The 16,958-nt window shown below is 36.5% G+C and overlaps 1 protein-coding gene across 1 annotated transcript in view; it reads right to left on the bottom strand.

Annotated features, from left to right (window-relative positions):
- LOC128862065 (uncharacterized) overlaps positions 1-16,958 on the bottom strand; it is a 354,012-nt gene that overhangs the window by 207,159 nt on the left and 129,895 nt on the right. Inside the window, exons 11-13 of the mRNA XM_054100472.1 lie at positions 7,619-7,772; positions 4,806-4,982; positions 1,471-1,543 (exon numbers count right to left, since the gene is read on the bottom strand). Of these exons, the coding sequence (XP_053956447.1) occupies positions 1,471-1,543; positions 4,806-4,982; positions 7,619-7,772 (404 nt within the window). The remainder of the gene's footprint in view (positions 1-1,470; positions 1,544-4,805; positions 4,983-7,618; positions 7,773-16,958) is intronic.

The raw sequence follows: 16,958 nt of genomic DNA, 5'->3' as shown, positions 1-16,958 counted from the left end.
TTTCTCTAAGATCGTCAAATAGATATTTGCTTAAATTAAATTAGGGTACGGGTTCAAGTATTTTTTTCAAGGAATTTTCGGAATGTAACTGCCAGCATAGCCTTCAAGTTCAAATTTAGGCTACCGGACCCCAGTAGTGTTTTCCAAACGGAGGTAGCCGAATTAAAGGAACAGTGGAATAATGGCTTACTTCTGTAACTGCAGTAAGGGAAGTAAATATTTATTCCGACAGCCAAGCAGCAATTAGGGATCTTCGTTGGTGCGTTCGGAACTAGTGAATTCCCTCTCGACTGCATCAGAGTAGGTACTTTGATATTAGGTTCATTCGGGTTCACGGTCACAGTATCATAGATGGAAATTAAAGGGCTGATGAGCTAGTTAGACAGGGGACCATTGAGACGGTTTCACCACGAAATGAGAGTAAAGGGTTAACCTGAGAACCTGTGATCTGTTCCTGGAAAGAGAGGCTTCCGTCAACTCAGCAGGCGCTAGGTGAGTGCATTGTCAGAAGCCGGGTTAGATAGTTTGAAACTGTTTATGATTTCGCTAGAAGAAAAACTTTGCAATAGTTCCAGCAACTTCTAACTAAAAAAGAAACTATAAATATAAGGGTTTCGAATAAGAGGTGTTACTTTGATATTCAAAGAAAATGTTATTTTTTAATATAAATGATCGGATGTTTATTTCATTATAAAGAGGAAGGTATGCCGTTAATAGAGGAAAATAACATCAGGCAAACGACCACCTCGACCACGCTTACAGGAGAATATCCTTTTCATGGAATTTTCCATAACCGAATTGCAAAGTGGCTGCCCTATGTCCTCGATAGCCTCACGAACTCCATTCTTTGAGATTATGATCACCTCTTCGAGAGAGAACACGTTCCGGAAACTTTTCCCGTAAAAGATCAATGGTTTCGTTACTTGTGTGGCACGTAGCGCCGTCTTGTTGAAAATAAACGTTGTCCAGATCAATACCATCCAATTCCGGCCATAAAAAATCGTTAATCACATCTCGATAACGCAATCCATTCACCAATAACACCTGTTATTGGGAAACCCTTTGAAATTATTTGGAGACAACTAACCAATAATAGCTTTGGCCGCAATAACTGTAGGCCAGCTTCCACTGGATCTTGTTTAATTCTAGCTTAATTGTGTAACTCTTCATCGAGAATTAATGTGTTTAAGTTTCTTGACATTTACATGAGACAGTTTTGCAAACACAGTAACAACACATTATCACGTTTTTACACAAACAGTTTTTCTCTTTTTTGACAGCCAATACCTATTTTCAAGTGTCTGGAGCATTGTCTTCTGTGAACACAAAGTATAGAACGTCCTATAATAATATACATGTAAATACTACAATATATCCCGTAAAATCTTTAAAGGAACCATGATGATCCAACATATACATATCTACATATGTTTATGTATTGCTTATACTGTTATTTTGTTAAATACTTACGAACTGTATGCATCACAATATCCGGATCCGGTATGCGAACATCACCAAGCAGCTGCAGGACTTCTTTCTTAACCTTTTGCAGCAATATTGATATTGAAGAAAATGATTTGACATATAAATAACAGAAAACTGATTGTAAGGTATGTGGATAACATTTTTCGTAGGTATGAATGCTGCAGACTACAAATACATACAAGCACCTAAGTTATATATTATAAGTAACTTTCCCCTTTCGCTCTCGCTCTCTTCATTATCTAACTGTAATAATTAGCTATGTAAGTTACAATATATATTTAATTGTTGTAATTGTTGTAAGAGTAAATGGGGAAATCTTTCTCTCTTCATTTTAAGTATAAATCTAACTGTTAAAATAAATTGAATAAGTATAGTTTTTAATGTTAAAAGTAGTCTTCAAAGTCACCTTGAAGAGTAAAGAACAAATTTATTTTGAAGTGTAATCAAACTTGTTCCATTTTAATAAAAATAAAACTAATAAAAATAAAACTTCAACAAATTTATTTTATTTTCAAAAATAAATTTAACTGGCGACGAGGATGGGATATGTTATTTAAAACATATCCAGTGATAATCGGGAAAAGAAAAGGTTAAAATTTTCAACAAACCGATGTGAACCGCAAATGATTCAAGTGGACATTACTAAAGTGTGGCAAAAAGCGAAATTTTTGTAAACTTAAAAACTAAAAACTAAACTAAAAAATATTACGTGTAATAATTAATCCGAAAATAAAAGAATTGCAAATAAGAAAAAGATTTGCTTCGTAAAAAACAAAAAAAAAAAAAAATAGTAAAATTGATATTAATGACAAATCTTATATTGACGCTCTCGAAAAACTGAAGAAGATTTTAACAAATCCACCAATATTATGCTATCCAGACTTTAATAAAAAATTTGTATTGACCACGGATGCAAGCAATGCTGCTATTGGCGCGGTGTTAAGCCAGGATGGCAAACCAGTAAGTTATGCCAGTAGGACTTTAAATGGACATGAAAAAAACTACTCAACGCTAGAAAAAGAATTATTAGCCATTGTATGGTCAGTGAAATATTACCGTCCATACCTTTTTGGTCGTAAGTTTCTAGTTCAAACTGATCATCAGCCTTTGAAATGGCTTTATTCACTTAAAGAGCCCAATTCTAGAATCATCCGATGGAAAATATTATTAGATGAATTTGATCTCGATATTGAATATATTCAGGGAAAGGAGAATAAGGTAGCTGATTTTTTGAGCAGAGTTGAAGTAAATCATAGTACGGAAGAAAATGTAAATATTAATTTCTTTAGAATAAATAAAATTGTTAATAAATATAGGACGCAAATAAGAATAGTTAAAAATAAAAATAAAGAAACCGAAATACTTTTTAAAAAATATAAAATAATATACGTGTCTGAGAATGACTTAAATAATACTCATTATTTGAATGATTTATTTAGACGTGAAATAAAAAAAGGAAAAATTGGGGTATACTCGGAGCTTGACAATAATAAATATAATATAATACAGAACAAATTAATTGAATTATTTTCTAATAACAATAAAATAAATTTCATAAATTGTACTAAAGTTGCTAGTGATATTGAATCCGAGGAATCTTTATTGAATATCATTGATGATATTCATATTAAAGGTAACCATAGAGGAATCCAGGAGAATTTCGAAGAATTAAAAGATAATTATTATAATCCTAAATTATTAAAATTTATAAATAGATATTGTAATAACTGCAGAATATGTAACGAAAACAAATATGACAGAAAACCAATAAATAAAATATTTCAACATACTCCAACACCAGAAAAACCAAATGAAATAGTACATATGGATATTTTTCAGATACAAAAGACTAGTTTTTTGACAACAATAGACAAATTTACGAAATTAGGAACGGCACATAAACTAAATGACAAAAATATGGTAACAATTAAAACTAAAATCGAAGAGCGAATCGCATTTTTAGGAAAACCTGATAAAATTATTATGGATAATGAATTTAATAATGCACTTATAAAGCTGTTCTGTCAAGAAAATAATATAGAAACTCATTTTACAACACCGAATTCGCACACAGGAAATTCAGATGTAGAAAGAATGCATTCGACTCTCTTAGAGCATATAAGAATATTAAAAAACGCTGAAAATATTAATGACTCTGAAGAATTAGTACTAAAAGCAATTAATTACTATAATAATACAATTCACAGCACGACTAAATTAAAACCAATTGATTTTATAAATAAGTTACACATAAATTTAAAAGAGGTTAAAGTAAGATCTGAAGCAACTAAAAAGAAAACCATTGATAGAGAAAATATTAAAAGAGAAAATATTACACTTAATTTACAAAGATCTAATTTATATATTAAAAATCCTACTGCAGTTAGACAAAAAACTGCTAAAAGATTTAACAGATACCACCACAGCAACCCTAATAAAGTAGACACTGCACAATTTAGACGCCCATTAAAGTCTATAAAATAAAATAAAAATAAAAAAAAAGAATAAAAAAAGGAAATGGATTTGTAGAACAAACCATGGAAAACTATTCGTTAATATTTTTTATATTAAATCACACTATATTTATTTTTTTTTTAAATGTAAACTATAGAATAAGAAATGAATATTTACGGCTAATATAGTTTAATATTTATCTTGGAAAAAAACAACCCCCTAAAGAACTTAAATATATTTCATGTTTTATGTTAAGTTGTGATTTAAATCATATTAAATTTTCGTATTGTATATTTGTAAAAGATTCGACGAGACTCGAATTCTTTAAGGAGAGGCGAGTTATATATTATAAGTAACTTTCCCCTTTCGCTCTCGCTCTCTTCATTATCTAACTGTAATAATTAGCTATGTAAGTTACAATATATATTTAATTGTTGTAATTGTTGTAAGAGTAAATGGGGAAATCTTTCTCTCTTCATTTTAAGTATAAATCTAACTGTTAAAATAAATTGAATAAGTATAGTTTTTAATGTTAAAAGTAGTCTTCAAAGTCACCTTGAAGAGTAAAGAACAAATTTATTTTGAAGTGTAATCAAACTTGTTCAATTTTAATAAAAATAAAACTAATAAAAATAAAACTTCAACAAATTTATTTTATTTTCAAAAATAAATTTAACTCCTATACATTTACATTTACATATGCGGGTATTTATGCGAGAGTACCGCGAGTGTGCATTTTCTGCTCTATCTACGACTTAGAATCATTTGCATATACACATTTGCATACATATTTAGAACTTACCAGACAGGCTGCTTAGCATAAGTATAAATGTAAATTTACATATTTATATGCAAGTATTATTCACCTGAGCTCGCTCCAGTTTATCCATCAGCCCTTCAATGCAGATGAGAACATTTTGCACAATTTTTCGATCGGCAAGATTTTTTTCAAACACCGATTTTACCTTTGGCACAACCATACGTCTTATAGAGACATCTTCAATGTTGTCGAATACGTTTGTAACTGCAACAACGGCAGCGCTCTGCGTGTGGAGGTGGTTCAAAAAATAAAGTAAAGTTTTTTTGTATAGAAAAGTAAAAGGAGATTTCACATATTTTAAAAATATCATTCTATGTGGTCGGTCGTGCTGAGAAAAGTGGTATAAAATTGGAATAGCGGAATGATCTCTATACAACGAAATCAAGGCAATCCTATACCTAAATTTATTTCTAACAATAAGCGTTGTTTTCCCAATTTCCTGTCATAAGTCAAAATATTGCTAATTTTTATAACTTTTTTTTCCTCTATTTGAAAAAGTTATATGGCTATCAAAAATGTTATGTGATTGGTTTTTCTAAATTTAGTTTTCTTTTCTTTTGGGGTTTTTTCTCTCCTAAGTGAAATGTGACAATTTGAAATTTCAAGCAAATATAATTCCTCTCTACTTTTATTTAAACTCGAAGGATGCGACACAATAAAATACCCATTCTTTCGAATGAGAAGTTGACAAATGGCAGTTTGGCTTCACCTGCTTTGAATTTCTAGTGACGCTACATAAATTTAAAGTTTGTTTACTGAATTGGTCTTCAGAGGTTAAGAGGCCGGCTGGTGAAATGTCCTTTTAGAACCTGAAGCAGTCTGAGCCATGAGAGTTTCCAATTGGTTGTTACTTTCCTGGCAATTCTTAATAAAGGGTGGTTAAGTTTTAAGGGCCGGTGTTGATTTTGAAAAAAATACAATTTTTTTTGGAAATTATTGTCATTTCTCTTTATTATGATAATACTGGTATAGTTCAATTACGTAAGAAACAAATTGGAACAAATGGCCGCCACGACCTCGGCGGCACACCTCCATCCGATGGTCCAAATTTTCGATAACGCTGAGGCATAATTGAGATTCTATGCCATTAATGTGCCGAATTATCTCATCCTTTAGCTCTTGAATTGTTGCTGGCTTATCGACGTACACCTTTTCTTTCAAATAACCCCAAAAAAAGAAGTCCAAAGTCAAATCACATGATCTTGGCGGCCAATTGACATCGCCACGACGTGAGATTATTCGGCCATCAAATTTTTCGCGCAAAAGAGCCATTGTTTCGTTAGCTGTGTGACAAGTGGCATCGTCCTGTTGAAACCACATATCGTCCACATCCATATCTTCCAATTTGGGCCATAGAAAGTTCGTTATCATCTCACGATAGCGAACACTATTCACAGTAACTGCCTGACCGGCCTCATTTTGGAAAAAATACGGCCCATAAACCGCACCAAACAGTCACTCTTTGTGGGCGCATTGCTTTTTCGGCAATCACTCTTGGATTATCATTCGCCCAAATGCGGCAATTCTGCTTATTGACGAATCCACTGAGGTGAAAATGTGCGTCATCACTGGAGATGATTGTCTTCGATATGCATTTTGATTTGAACGCCCGTTTTCATAATAAACCTGAACGACTTTAACGCATTGCTCAATTGTGTATCTTTCCATGGATTAAATTGAGTTAGTCTGAAATTGAAAAATCTCAAATGAAATGCAGAAAGATACTGACGTTTAGGTGTGATTCACATTCAACATCGGCCCTTGAAATTTAACCACCCTTTATAATTAATAAATTTTTTAATGATGATGATCTAAATCGCAATGTCGTAGAAGTTCTACTGGCGTAAATTCATAAGGCTGTCTGAGAATGCCAAATAATCATAGACTTGAATTGAATACAAAGAACTGATTTAATTTTTTTTAAAGAAAAGGCGGACCTAGATGTTGTTTTATTGTAAAATTAAGCATCTACAAATTTAGATTCTTTCAAGTTTTACTATTTTTTATTCAAAATACGGCTCTTAACAATCATGTAAAGGGTGATCAGATTCAAGGTACTTTTTCCAATAGGAAACACGTCCTATGGGCTAGAGGAGGAACCATCGGTGCATATTTCTTCAAAGGCGAGGCAGTGAATGGCAAATGCTATCGCACTGATGATAAACGACTTTTTGATGCCGGAAATTAAAGCTCGTGATCTTCACAACATTAGGTTCCAACAAAATAGCGCTACTTGCCATACAGCCCGTAAAATAATGGATTTACCGCGTCGTCGTTTCGATGAGCAATTCATCTCTCGTCCCGGACCAGTGGATTAGTCACCAAGATCGTGTGATATCACACATTTGGACTTCTATATTTAGGGTTATGTAAAGTCTAAATGCTTTGTAGATAAACCAGCTTTTATTGAGGCATTGGAAGTCAACATTACTAAAGTTATTCACGAGGTATCGACCGAAGTCCTCCAGCGAGTCGGAAGTCATTCAAAATTGGTGTTTACGGATGGCCGGATTACGTCGCAAGTGCAACCAACATTTGAAATGAATTATCTTTAAAAAATAAGTGCCAACAATAATAAAGATTACCCAATCAATTTGAATTTTCGTTGTTTTATTTCGATTTAAAATCGAAATCTCTAAATTGATCACCCTTTATATGTGAAAAATTACATCACTTAACCACCGCCTACAGACTGCCATACGCGAATTAAAATTTTCAAGGACTCGCTCACACATTATGATATTGAGTTCAGCGAAAAAATTCTTATTAAAAGATATAAACATAAATCAAATCATAATCATTATAATATAATATATAAAGTTCAACCTTGGGTTCATCGCTAATAATCTAGGCGCCCACCTGCACTTTTATTATTGAGCTTTCGAAAGCAAAGAACAGTATTGGAATAATGTCGGTGGTAACATCCTTAGGTGCCGTCTTCTCAGTAATGAGATGTAAATTTTCCAGTAAAGTCACAGTAGCCTGGATGGATTTGGGTGAACTGAAAATAATTCTGTAAAAATTCAATGTAAATACATTAATATCTATAAACACAAGTACGTAAACACATGAGAAAATAAAGGTTAAAATACACAATTTAACAAATAAATATAGGTAATTTTGTTCAATAGCAATTGTTAGTATGTAATTTAAAAATAGTGTTTTTGTTTTACGGAGATGAGAAGAAGTTGTTGGGCCTTCGGGCGGTACCCCATCTGCGTGGGAGTACTACAATAAAGTGCACCATATCCTTGGCGGATACAAGTATTTTAACCTAGAAGCAATTGTAGGTTAGTAGGGTGCAGCTTTAAAATCTCATGCGTGTGTTAATTGTTTTTTATGTTTTATTTAATAAAGTGGATACCCTTCAAATTGAGGCAGAGGAAAATGCAGCAGCTCTTCTCAAACGCAAGCACCTTCGGTGGAATTTGCATTGGAATTGTCTTCGCAACCTCCGAAAAAACGCAGAAAAGATAACGAAAATTATTAATATGAATTTTTGGAATAATTTCGGGCGGCCAACCAAACGATTGCCCGAGAAATTCAAGAACTGAAAGAAGATAGTAGAGAATCCCTGCAAATTGAGAGGGAACGCAATGGTATTCTCGAAAAAATTTTAGGGGTCTTGAAGCAAAATAGGTAGGGGAATTTTCTATCGCTACCCAAATGAATAGAAATTTACGAAAACCACACAAAAAAAAAAAAAACTAAAGATTTTAAAAGAAAAATTAAATAAAAAATGTGATAAATGAACTATTTGTATTTTAAGTTTACAGAAGCAATTGTTAGTACTTTAACCTTCCTACGGTCTTCGGGTCATTTTTGACCCATTTCAGGAAAAAAATTAAGTTTTTTCAAGAACCAAATTTTTTCAGGACTTGATGCTTCGTGACTTTTTTTAATTTATTATATTTTATATAATAAGCATAAAATTAAAAAAATAATAATTTAGGCTCTGTCGCGTAGAAATTTTTATACATCTACGACCCTCGGGTCAAATTTGACCCAACGTATAAATCAGACGTTATTTGAATTAAATTTATTTGCTAATTGCAAATTTTCGGCTCAGCGGTTACATTGTATTATTTAATCTGCTTTTATTGAGTTCACAGTAAACATAAATTTAAAAGCACGTGCTTTGTTTGGTTATTCGACTATTTATTTCGTAACGATGAGTGATAGTGAAAGCAAATTCTCTTTGGCCCCGTTTTCGGATGATGAGGAATCATGTTCTGAATTCGAAGATCATGTTGATGTTGCAGATTCTTCCGACAGTGATTTTAGTGATGACAAAAATTCTCTTGTGCCTTCTGAAATGATGATACGTGATTTGTGGAATCAATGGGTTGAGATATTACCTAAGCTTTATAATCCAACGGAAAACGTGACCATCGATGAACAATTAGTAGCTTTCTGAGGAAGATGCCCATTCCGCCAGTACATGCCAGCAAAGCCTGCAAAGTATGGAATCAAATGTTGGGTACTTTGTGATTCAACAACGAGCTATGTTTGGAACATCCAACCTTACACTGATAACAACATCCAACCTTACACTGAACAATGCGCAAAAACAAGCCCGAACTACCACCAGACTTAGTGAACATAAAAAGAATACCACTAAATTCATCAATCTTCGCTTTTACCGAACAAACAACTCTCGTTTCGTACATACCTAAGAAGAATAGAGCTGTGATTCTACTTAGCACTCTACACCATGATTCAAAAATTAGTAATCGTCGGGATAAAAAGCCAGAAATAATACTGGACTACAATAAATGTAAAGGTGGTGTAGACACATTGGACAAAGCGGTTACACTTGCAAACGAATGACAAAACGATTTCCTCAAGTAGTGTTTAGTATACATAATCGACATTTCAGCTTATAACGCTTTCGTTTTATTCAAATCCGCCAACCACACCTGGAAAGAGGGCTGTCTTACAAAGCGCCGTTTTTACTTGGAAAACCTTGGTATGCAGCTCATAACACCCTATATAAAAAAGCGACAAACTTTACCACGAGCACATTTTTCACTTGAAATTGCCAAAAAAATACGAAAGGATTCTCAACGGGATGCATAACCATCATCATCAGGTCAATTTGGAAACACGTCGGAAAAGAAAATAACTAAAAGAAGTCGATGTCAACTTTGCCCAAAAACTGATAACAAAACGGGATTAGTTTGCGACATTTGTAATAAATATATATGTAAACAGCATTCTAAAACTATTACTTTGTGTACAAACTGTCTGAAATAATTTATTTCTTTTTTATTTCATTATTAAATACACTTTTTATTTAAAGTTTTCGTTATAATGTTAGTTAAAGTTACAATGGAATAAATATTTTGGATTTTCATTTTTATTTAAGATACCCATTTAATGGAAAAAAACCTAACAGTAAAAATAATCAAAAACCAAGTAATAGGACTATGAATAAGTTCGTGCGGTTTTACAACAGATGGCGTAACTTGATTATTATTCCATCGATCCACATTTCCAAACATTCATTGGAGAGCTACTGTCGTAAGGCACAAACGTCAGTATAAGTTTTTTATTTGAAGCGTAAACAACAATATTTTTACCACACTTGAAAATGTCGAATTTCGTGCCAAATAATGTGTTTTTGCGGGGAATTCTTCTTCATTATTTTAATATGAAGAAAAAAGCAGCCGAAAGTCATCGTATCTTGGTGGAAGTTTATGGTGAGCATGCTCTATCTGAGCGAACGTGCCAGAAGTGGTTTGCACGCTTTAAAAGTGGTGATTTTGGCTTGGAAGACGAAGAACGCGAGGGTGCGCCGCCAAAGTTCATGGATACCGAATTGGAGGAATTGCTCGATCAAGATCCGGCTCAAACGCAAGAAGAGGTTGCAAAAACTTTGGGAGTTGATCAATCAACCATTTCCAAACGTTTAAAAGCCATGGGAATGATCCGAAAGGTAGGCCATTGGGTGCCGTATGAATTGAAGCCAAGAGACGTTGAACGCCGTTTTATGGCATGCGAACAACTGCTTCAACGGCACAAAAGAAAGGGTTTTTTGCATCGAATTGTGACTGGCGATGAAAAGTGGGTCCATTACGACAATCCAAAACGTCGGGCAACGTATGGATACCCTGGCCATGCTTCAACATCGACGTCGGCGCAGAATATTCATGGCCTGAAGGTTATGCTGTGTATCTGGTGGGACCAGCTGGGTGTTGTGTATTATGAGCTACTGAAACCGAATGAAACGATTACGGGGGATGTCTACCGACGACAATTGATGCGTTTGAGCCGAGCACTGCGAGAAAAACGGCCGCAATACGCCGATAGACACGACAAAGTTATTTTGCAACATGACAATGCTCGGCCACATGTTGCACAAGTGGTCAAAACATACTTAGAAACGCTCAAATGGGATGTCCTACCCCACCCGCCGTATAGTCCAGACCTTGCGCCATCCGATTACTATCTCTTCCGATCGATGCAACATGGCCTGGCTGACCAGCACTTCCGTAATTACGATGAAGTCAAAAAATGGATCGATTCGTGGATTGCGGCAAAACCGACCGAATTTTTCACAAAGGGAATCCGTGAATTGCCAGAAAGATGGGAAAAAGTAGTAGTAAGCGATGGACAATATTTTGAATATTAAATTTGTAACCATTTTACGTCAATAAAGTTTCAAATTTCGAAAAAAAACCGCACGAACTTATTCATAGTCCTATTATACACCTTGAAAATATAATATTGGGTCAAATTTGACCCGAAGTCCGTCCGCGTCAGTTAATTTGAAGACCGTAGGAAGCTTAAGTAGGTTTAATTAATTTAGTAATAAAAAATTAATTTAAAAAGAAAAATGTGAAATAAATGAAATTTAAAAGGAAGATAAAAACGAAGCGATTGATTCTCGAATTTGTTCTGCGCTGACGTTGTGGTCTTGAGTATAGTACGTAGGTTCTGGTTGCTCTCCTTGATTTACGAATTCGAAATTTGTTTGACTTTGGATCCATTTGTTGTTAATGATATCATAACGTTTGTACCAAAAATTGGTTTCGTATTCTCGCTGAGAAGAGGGCTTTGAAGAATTTTCTTTAATAACATCTGCTGGGTAAATACTTAGGAGCGAGCTTATCCCAGACCGCTGAACAAAAATCCTGTAAAATATTGCATATGCTTCCTTTTGATACTCCGAACAGTTTGCCGATCGTCCTGTATTCAGCTTAAGAACCAAGCGCATATAAAGCAATCGGGACACGTTTGTCTAAAGGGATGAATTTCCTATACGTTGTAGCAGTTTTTGCAATTGACATGACTTCGTTACATAAAAAGGCAAAGGAGTCCCGGCTCATCCTAAAGCACTCCTTAACTGGTCCGTGCTGCAAGGAATGTCTAGTTCCCAGAACTTGCCATGCCTCACCTAGAATACACAGACACGCGTTACTTATTATATTCAGTAATAAAAACAAAATCAAACACAATTACTTACGTGTGTCCATAAACACTTTGACCTGTTCCTGCTTATTATATTTACAATCTAATATTGAATTTCGCATGCGTATTGCTGCCATAATTTTTTGCAACCTCAGTAGTAAACGTCGCATACGGATTTGCTTCAACTGTTTATTATTAGCAGCCAATTGCGCAATTAAATTAGCTTTCCTTCTCCTTGTATTTTCTTCATATCGGTTATACTAATTAAAGATACCAAAAACACCGAAACATTCCACCAAAATAATTTATATGAAGAAAAACCTCTCAAAGCAGTAATGACAGCTGATTGTCAATTTTGCAGGTAATCTTCCATATGTGAACGGGTAGATTAATTTGGTGGATTTATAGGTGATTAATGCATATGTGAACATATTATTACTTTTTCAATTATATACAAGTATGTGTATGCACTTTTGCACAAGGGTATTAATATTTTGTTCCCTGTTTTGGTATTGTGCTTAAAATCAGGTGGTCTGTGGGTAAGTATTCATTCGATAGAACTCATTCAATGAGATTTACCGAAAATATGGGAGCATGGCTGCCTCACGAACTCAACGAAAAACAGAAAGCCGCCTTCAAATTGCTTCTCAGCATCTCGCCCGCCATCGAGCAACACGCGGTCATAAACAGCACTTTTTGTACCGAATCGCCCCGGGATATGGGAGTGGGTGGCCCCAGGAGATACGCCAAAGCCGAAAGTCAAGTCGGATCTTCATCCAAAGAAGATCATGATATGTGTTTGGTGGGACTGGGAGGGTATGCTGCACTGGGAAATGCTCGAAAAGAACGCCACAGGCAACAAGGCGCTCTACATTGCACAGCTATACCAAATGAATGAAGTTATTCGACTGAAAATACTTGATCGACATGGTCAAGCCATACTCCTTCACGACAACGCCAGGCCCCGTGTTGCACAAGTCGTCAAAGTCGCACTCCAAAAGCTCGAATGGGTGACCCTTCAGCATCCACCGTATTCTCCAGACCTTGCACCGACCGATTACCATCTTTTCAGCTCCCTATCTATATACAGGCTCAACAACTTCTTTGAAACCAGACCAATCGATTTTTGGCGGAACGGCATCAACAAATTGGTCGAGAGATGGGAAGAGGTGGTAAACAGCAACGGCGAATATATAATTGATTCACTTATTGAAACAATTATTGGTTTTTGTTTAAATAGTAAGTAGCGATGGTAGTTCGGTAAAAACGCTACGAACTTTTTCCCCAACCCATTACTTATCATATCTTGTACATTTGCACTAGCAAAACTCTTTTTATCGATGGTTTGTGGCGTGTAGAACACTCACATTTCGAGGAATGCAGCAGATGTTTTATTTGGTTATAAGCACACCTCCAGTTTAGGCTTGATATTTTGGTACTGAAATACTTAAAATGAAGCTTATTTAGATTTACTTTATATTATTTCCAAACTTATATTAAACAATATAAAAATATCATAGATATGCATTTACAAATGCATTTACTTATATAATATAATTGAAAATGAAACACACTTTGGAGATATTATTCTTTGCCTCTTAGAAGACATTTACTCGTATCAATTATTTATGAGCTTCTCAAAACAACAAACAAACAAAAAACAATAAAATAAAACTTAGAAGTAATATAGTTTCCTTATATTTCTGTTTTATAATGAAATGTGGCTAAAGAATACGTCCAAAGTTTCTCCTTTTCGCCATAGAAATATGTACATATGTATGTCTTATCTATACCGAAGTTTATTGTTCCTCTAAATAGCGAGAAAAATGTTAAGTTAATATAGGCGGATAAATTTTCCAGCACGCACACAATGACAATACGACTTTCCTTTTAGTGTTAAACTTAAATTGTACAAATAACTTTTATCACAACCAGAACAATGTGAGGAAGGAATATGGTTGACTCTTATCCGTGTCAACAAATCAAGAACAAGAGCGCAAGCAAAGAAAATGTCAAGATCTGGAGTAAGACTTACAAGTGTCAGCAAGTGTCAGCAGTAATGCCCTAAGTCGATTTGAATTCCATTTGTAGTGGCATGAACCGGATGCGAGCATTAGTAAACTAATCATCAACTTCTTCTTAATTGGCGCGATAACCGCTTACGCGATTTTGGCCGAGATTAACAAAGCGCGCCAGTCGTTTCTTTCTCGTGCTAACCGGCGCCAATTGGACACACCAAGTGAAGCCAAGTCCTTCTCCACCTGATCTTTCCAACGCAGAGGATGCCTTCCTCTTCCTCTGCTACCACCAGCTGGTACCGCATCGAATACTTTCAAAGCCGGAGCGTTTGTATCCATTCGGACGACATGACCCAGCCAACGAAGCCGCTGGATCTTTATTCGCTGCGCTATGTCTATGTCGCCGTAAAGCTCATACAGCTCATCGTTCCATCGCCTGCGATATTCGCCGTTGCCAACGTGCAAAGGTCCAAAAATCTTACGCAGAATCTTTCTCTCGAACACCCCAAGCGTCGCTTCATCGGATGTTGTCATCGTCCACGCTTCTGCGCCATACGTTAGGACGGGCATGATGAGAGTCTTGTAGAGTGTTAGTTTTGTTCGTCGAGAGAGGACTTTACTGCTCAGTTGCCTACTTAGTCCAAAGTAGCACTTGTTGGCAAGAGAGATTCTACGTTGGATTTCAAGGCTCACATTGTTATCGGTGTTAATGCTGGTTCCTAAATACGCGAAGTCTTTTACAACCTTGAAATTATAACTGTCAACAGCGACGCGGGTGCCGATACGCGAGTGCGCTGACAGTTTGTTTGAAGACAGGTGGTACTTCGTTTTGTCCTCGTTCACCACCAGATCCATTCGCTTTGTCTCCTTATCTAGTTTAGAGAAGGCAGAACTAACAGCGCGGTTGTTAAGGCCGATGATGTCAATATCATCGGCGTACGCCAACAATTGTTAGCTCTTATAAAATATTGTGCCTGAGCGATTAAGTTCTGCGGCTCGTACGATGCTCTCCAACATTAGGTTAAAGAAGTCACACGACAGCGAGTCACCCTGTCTGAAACCTCGTTTGGTATCAAACGGCTCGGAGAGGTCCTTCCCAATTCTGACGGCGCTGCTGGTGTTGAGCAACGCCATCTTACATAGCCGTATTAGTTTTGCGGGGATAGCAAATTCAGACATAGCGGCATACAGGTAACTCCTTTTCGTACTGTCGAATGCAGCTTTGAAGTCGACGAAAAGATGGTGTGTGCCGATTCTCCTTTCATGGGTCTTTTCCAAGATTTGGCGTATTGTGAATATTTGGTCGATGGTAGACTTTCCAGGTCTGAAGCCACACTGATAAGGTCCAATCAGTTGGTTGACGGTGGGCTTCAGCCTTTCACACAATACGGTCGCTAGAACCTTATAGGCGATATTTAGAAGACTAATCCCGCGGTAATTGGCACAAATTGCAGGATCGCCCTTCTTATGGATTGGGCAGAGCACACTTAAATTCCAATCGGCAGGCATGCTTTCATCCGACCATATTTTGCATAAGAGCTGATGCATGCACCTTACCAGCTCCTCGCCGCCATGTTTGAATAGCTCAGCCGGCAGTCCGTCGGCGCCCGCGGCTTTGTTGTTCTTTAGCCGTGATATTGCTATTCCCACCTCGTCATGGTCGGGTAACGGAACGATAATTCCGTCGTCAACGATTGGGGTATCGGGATCTTCACATTCTCTATGACATGCGCAGCTGTCACCGTTTAACAGGCTCGAGAAGTGTTCCCTCCATAATTTAAGATTGCTCTGTACGTCAGTCACCAGATCGCCGTCTTTGTTCTTACAGGAAAACGCCCCGGTCTTAAAACCTTCTGTAAGCCGCCGAACTTTCTGGTAGAATTTTCGGGCCTTGTTCCTATTGGCCAGTATCTCAAGCTCCTCCCACTCACGTATTTCGGCCTCTCGTTTCTTCTGTCGGATAATACGTCTCTATTCCTTTTTCAGCTCTCTGTAGCGATCCCACATGGCTCGCGTTGCGCCCGATCGCAGCGTGGCTCTATAGGCGGCATCTTTTCTTTCGGCGGCAGCATGACATTCCTCGTCGTACCAATTGTTTTTTCGGGCTCGCCGGAATCCGATTTTTTCTTCGGCGGCGGTACGTAGGGAACGAGAAATGTTGCTCCATTGCTCGCGCATGCCGGCGTGTTGGGCAGTGCTCTCCGAGAGCAGGAGTGAGAGTCGAGTGGCGAATCCTCTGGCTGTATGTTGTGATTGCAGCTTTTCGATGTCGAACATTCTTTGCGTAGGTAGATGTACGTTTTTTGCTGCATAGAGGCGTGTGCGCAGTTTGGCTGCAACAAGGTAATGATCCGAGTCGATGTTGGCTCCTCGGATCGTACGTACATCTAATACACTAGAAGCGTGTCTTCCATCATCAACTACTTGCCGAGTTAAATAAGCGGGATAAAGTTGCATAACATAAATATAAATTGGGTTAAATGTATGGCTGTTGCGCGCCACAAGAATGAGCTGCGAAGTGTTATTTACTTTTTACGGATTTAAAACACATTTTACAAATTATTTCTTTGCTTTTCCACATTGGCTAGGTTTTGCAGTCGCATCGCACATAGGAACAGCGACGTCACTTAGACCACGAAATGGATCCAGATACTATTGCACATATATTATGTTATACTACTGTAAATATTTGTACTCTTATGGGTAGGTTTCAACAAGTTTTAGTTTTTGCTTGTTAATAACAGCTCTAAATGGCATTGTAAATCAAA

Source organism: Anastrepha ludens, chromosome 4 (assembly GCF_028408465.1).
Source record: "Anastrepha ludens isolate Willacy chromosome 4, idAnaLude1.1, whole genome shotgun sequence".
Lineage (NCBI taxonomy): Eukaryota > Metazoa > Arthropoda > Insecta > Diptera > Tephritidae > Anastrepha > Anastrepha ludens.
Note: the sequence above shows the minus strand (reverse complement) of the source record. Positions and strands in the feature narration are given on the sequence as shown.